Source organism: Eimeria tenella, genomic scaffold (genome assembly GCF_000499545.2).
Source record: "Eimeria tenella Houghton genomic scaffold, Eth_scaff23, whole genome shotgun sequence".
In the NCBI taxonomy this organism is placed as follows: domain Eukaryota; phylum Apicomplexa; class Conoidasida; order Eucoccidiorida; family Eimeriidae; genus Eimeria; species Eimeria tenella.
This window is the reverse complement of record NW_013542157.1, coordinates 46,599-51,550: the sequence shown is the minus strand read 5'-3', so window position 1 is coordinate 51,550 and position 4,952 is coordinate 46,599. Positions and strand designations below refer to the sequence as shown.

The following is a 4,952-nucleotide window of genomic DNA, read 5'->3' as shown; positions in this document are numbered from 1 at the left end:
GCGCCCATTTGCTGCAGCGGCACAAGCCGCAGCAGCCCCACAAGCAGCAGCAGCAGCAGTTCTGTTCGGCCCAGCGAAAGCAGCATGCAGGCGATAGACAGATGCAGAGGCAGGCAGCTTGCTGTGTTTCGCGTTTCCGTGCTGTCGACGTCTTGCTGCCTGTGAAGCTGCTGCTGCTGCTGCTGTTGCTGCTGCTGCTGCAGGGGAGGAGATGAAGGGGAAGCTGAACGTGGTGTTCCACGGGGAGGAGGGGCTGGACGGGGGCGGCCTCACCCGCGAGTGGTTTGGGCTATTGGCGCGGGATATGTTCAATCCGAATTATGCGCTGTTTACTCGCGAAGGCGCCAAGAGCGAATTCAATCAGCCAAACCCTCTTTCTGCCATTAACCCGGAGCACTTGTACTATTTCAAATTCATAGGCAGAGTCATCGGTGAGGACTCCGGGCAAACGCTGCAGAAACTGTTCAGAAGTTCCGGCTGCTTGCTTCCAGTCGCGTAGTCGAGGGTTTAGGGTTCACGCGAGGGTTTCGGATATAGAGGAGTGCTTGTTTTGAGCGTCTTAGTTGGGGCTTTAGCGTTGACTGGAGGGTGTAGTCTAGAGGAGTGTTTAGTGCGTGCTGTGAGTGTCTTAGTCGACGGTTGAGGGCTGACGGGAGGATTCAGCGTTTAGAGCAGAGGGTCTAGTGTTCTCGGGAGTGCTTAGGGTTTGCAGTAGGGTCTGCGATTTACGGGGAGGCTCAGCATCTACAGAAGGGTTTAGGGTGTAGGGTTAATGGGATGGTTTGGGGCTTAGGGTTTAGGGTTTTGGCGGCTGCTGGGGCTGTCTGTGCGTAGGCAAGGCACTGTTTGACGGGCACTACTTGCCGGCTTACTTTTGCCGGTCATTCTATAAACACATGCTGAACAAGAAGTGCTCTATGCGGGACGCGGAGTCGCTGGACCCCTCGTTGTACTCGAACTTGCAAAAGATTCTGGAGTATCCGCTCGAGGACTTGGCGCTCACCGATCTCACCTTCAGCGTCGAGACAGACGAATTCGGAAAACACAAAGTTAATGATCTGCTGCCGGGCGGCCGCCATGTGCCCGTCACAGACGCCAACAAGGCGCTGTATGTGCAGCTCATGTGCCAGCGAAAGATTGCGGGCGGCATTCAGAAGCAGCTCGAGGCATTCCTTAGCGGCTTCCACGAACTTATTCCCCCTTCGCTTATCTCCATTTTCGATGATAAGGTAACAATAACGAAAGTTCAGCATCCTATGGTGTAGGCTGTGCTTTGGCTGCAGCCACAGTGTTGCTGTCGCTGCTGGTGGGGTTGTGCTGCTGCGGCTGCACTGCTGCTGCTGCTGCTGGTGATGAATTTGTGGCCAAAAGGCCCTTTTTAGTCTGTGTGTTTGTAGCTTTTTACTTATTGCCGTTCTTTTGAATCTGGGTCTCACTCAGTTTGCTGCTTCGTGGTTACTTGTGCATACTGGTGATTCTTCGTTTCGCGATTGTTCAGGAATTAGAGTTGTTGTTGTCGGGCTTGCCGACAATTAACGTAGCAGACTTGCAGGAGAACACCGAATACGTGAACTACCTACCCACCGAGCAGCCTATACTTTGGTTCTGGGAGGTGAGCACTACTGGCACAAGCTGCAGACACAGACCAGGGAAACGGCAAATCCCACACACAAATCACTTGGTCAAGAGAGACGAAACAAAAGCCCGCAAAACACGCGAAAGCAGTCTTGGCGGGATTTTAGTGAAGTTGGAAAGTCAACAAAAATAGGAAGACGGAGAACTAGAACAGAGGCAGCCACATGGAACGATCACGAAGCAGCGCGGAGCTGTCCTCTTGTAGATATAGGGCTTTCAACACAAGCCCTTCCCTTTATTTTTCAACCAGGCATCTAAGTAGAGCTGCTGACCCTAGCTAGCTAGGCAGCTGGCTAGCCAGCTAGCTTGTTTGCTCGCTGCGGTGGTTCATGTTCAGATAATGGAGGAGTTCGACACTCCCCAAAAGGCGGCCTTCCTTCAGTTCGTCACGGGCACTTCCCGCGTGCCCATTGGCGGATTTAGAAATCTTGTGGGGATGAGGGGCCCCCAGAAGTTTTCGATTCAGAAGTGAGCTGAGCTGAAACTGCAAAGAGGGCGCTTGGTGGGGGGTTTGCAAGTTGAATGTTTGTGTTCGGGGGCCCTGCCTTTTGTTTAAGTGGCTTGTATGCCACGTCGCATTTATGTTTTTGTTGCTTTCGTCCTTTTTCACGTTTAATTGAGTTTTTTTGTCGCATGGAATGAACTGTCATTGGTTTTCATGCCGGTTGTCTTACCCATGGCTGTGAGCGGCGCTGGGGTTTGTTGGCTGTGCGGCGTTCGTGTGTTTTGTTTTGCTTTGTTCTGAGTAATTTGAGATATGTTAACTATTTTTTAATTTTAGCGAGTACATAATTCCGTTTTTATTTGTTTTGCTGTTTCAGGGCGTACGGCGAGAACAGGCTACCCTCGGCGCACACATGTTTCAACCAGTTGGACTTGCCCGCGTACACTTCGAAGGCAATTCTAAAGAAAAAACTGTTGCTAGCCATTACAGAAGGCAGAGAGGGCTTTGGATTTGTCTAAATTTTTACGCGGACAGCTGCGGAGCTGGGCAGCTGCCAGTTTTTAGCTTTGCTTTCTCGGTTTTCCTCCGCGTTTTCCCGAAGAACTTGCACTTTGTTTTCCTTTGGCGGCCGTCTCGGCGGGCGGGAGAATTAGATGTCTAGAGACACGAACGAGGATATAAAAGGAACTTAAAAATGTTGTTCTTTTATCCTGCCTTCCTTCCACACACACGCCAGTCCCAGGCACACAGCCAGCAAAGCTGCAAAGCAAAGATATAGACAGAGACATAACGGCATGGGCTATAGAAACGCATGCCGGACACAAACACAAGTTTAAAGCAGCTCTGGGGGTGCAGAGTTTAGTGCAGTGGGAGGCCAAGTAGTTTAGACAGAGGTTCAGTGAGAAGCATGGGGTGTCTTCTGTCTTGAGACGCAGCAGGCACGAGACGCATGCATGCATCCCGCGCGTTGCAGTAAAAGCTGCCACCCGCGGCAAAGCCCGTAGTGAGTCTGCAGGAAATTTAAAGACAGGTGCGCCCAGGCTAGGCTTTGCTGCTGCAGTTCTGCCTGCTTTGTTCTGAAGGCGTGCAGCCCCCTGCGGCCTCTCGGCTGCCGATCTCAGTGCTGCAACGTGTCTAAAGGACTTAATTTATTGTTTGCTGCATGCGCGTGGCTGTTAGTTATTGAATGGGGGTCTGTGCTTCTATTTTTGCGAAGCTGGATGGACAGTCTGGCTGGAGTGAGCGCCCCAGTGCAGCGGCGCCGCTGCTGCGCACGTTTTGCTGGAAAGCTCGAGGCAAATGGCTCTGCTCGCGTCTCAAATGCTTCAATATAAGTGTGCACTGCGTTGCAAAGCGCAAAGAATTCCTTATCGGCCTGCGTCTCTGGATTCTAAGAGCGACGTGCCTGCACGGCCTCACTAACTGCGCACAGATCCGGGCTGCCGGCCTTCCCCGGGGCCCTCCAGGCACTCTAAAGGCCTTATGAACAGACCCAGTTTTCCGGCGAAGACACAAAGTGCTGCGTGGATCCATTTGGCAGCATGCACTGTGTAGCGGCCCCCCGGGGTTCCGGTGGGTGAAGGCACCGCGGGACACACTAAGCACTCAATCTGGGTGGACAGGGGGGCGCCTGGGGGCCCTTGTGGAGGCCCGGGGGCCCTTTATGAGCTTTTTAATAACAAATTCGGGGCAATTAGGAGAAAGGATACTCCCAAGAGCTGCTGTTTCACCCGAGGTGTTGCTGTGCGCACAGGCTGAGGGGTGGTAAGGGCGGCGCTGCGTTGCGGCGCGGGCAGTGTTATTCGGTGTTTGTTTGTTATTTTGGGTTTTTGAATAAAATTAAGAATTTAGTTCTTGAAATAAAACGGAAAAGGGGGAATAACGCAGACCCCTGCTGCTGCGCCGCCGTGCTTGCCTCTGTGCCAGGAACTCACCAGGCCACCGCCGTTTGCTGTGTTGCTGCTGCTGCCCTCGCCGCTACAAGGGCTTAAGTCTTCTGTTTAAATGGTTAAAACAAAAAGGTGTGTTTAGGCGTACTTGTTTGTTGTTTAATTTGAGTTGGGGGTTTCAGTAAGAAGTCATTTCGCCGTTTTTTGCGGCGAAGACCCGCTCAGAATGCGCACGCGCCGGCAGAGGGATGAAAAGGCATGCACGGTGCAGCTGCCGTTTCTCTAGCTTTACGTGCTGCTGAAACTGTTGCAAACTTATTAATAATTAATTTTAATCCGTACAGTGTGCTGCGGTCTCTCCTCCACGGCCAGCCCCCGACCTGCCCCCGATCCTTGCCTGAGGACGGGCAGCAGCAGCTCGGGGAGCAGCGGTTGCTGCTGCTGCTGCTGCTGCTGCTGCTGCTGCTGCGCCTCGAATCAATATCGGTGTCTCTTTTATCTGATTCCATGCTGCATCTCAAGGCATGATCGACTGGCTTTTGGGTCAGGGGCGAGTAGTCCGCCACGGCTTCAGCAGCAGGAGCAGCAGCAGCAACGGGAGCAGCAGCAGGAGCAGCAGGAGCAGCAGGAGGCTGTGGTGCGGTGTACATACACCCCAGGCTTGGGTTTCTTCTCAAACCCATCTGTAGCTTTTTTATCTCACTCATTATTCATCTTCGGTCCCGCAGTTCCGTTGCTGCGGAAGCCAAGGATCTTCTGAGGGCAGCACCTGCTGCTGCTGCTGCTGCTGTTGCCGTTGCTGCTGCTGCTGCAGCAAGAAAGCAGCAGCTGACGCAGCAGCAGCACCAGAAGCTGCATGGACACCCAAATTAACTGAAGAAGGATGCGTAGGAAACTTACAGAGACGGCGCGGGGCCACAGGGACTCGCTGAGGGAAACACACGAAGGCCTCACTGCAGCAGCAGCAGCAGCAGCGGCAGCAG

The 4,952-nt window shown here is 53.2% G+C and overlaps 1 protein-coding gene across 1 annotated transcript in view; it reads left to right on the top strand.

The window, feature by feature from the left end:
* Positions 1-2,598, top strand: part of ETH_00016900 (UBA/TS-N domain-containing protein, putative) — a gene marked incomplete at both ends in the record, with an annotated part of 24,410 nt that extends 21,812 nt beyond the window's left edge. The window contains 5 exons of the mRNA XM_013374791.1: positions 209-431; positions 835-1,229; positions 1,499-1,612; positions 1,973-2,103; positions 2,457-2,598. Of these exons, the coding sequence (XP_013230245.1) occupies positions 209-431; positions 835-1,229; positions 1,499-1,612; positions 1,973-2,103; positions 2,457-2,598 (1,005 nt within the window). The remainder of the gene's footprint in view (positions 1-208; positions 432-834; positions 1,230-1,498; positions 1,613-1,972; positions 2,104-2,456) is intronic.
* Positions 2,599-4,952: the final 2,354 nt, after the last annotated feature.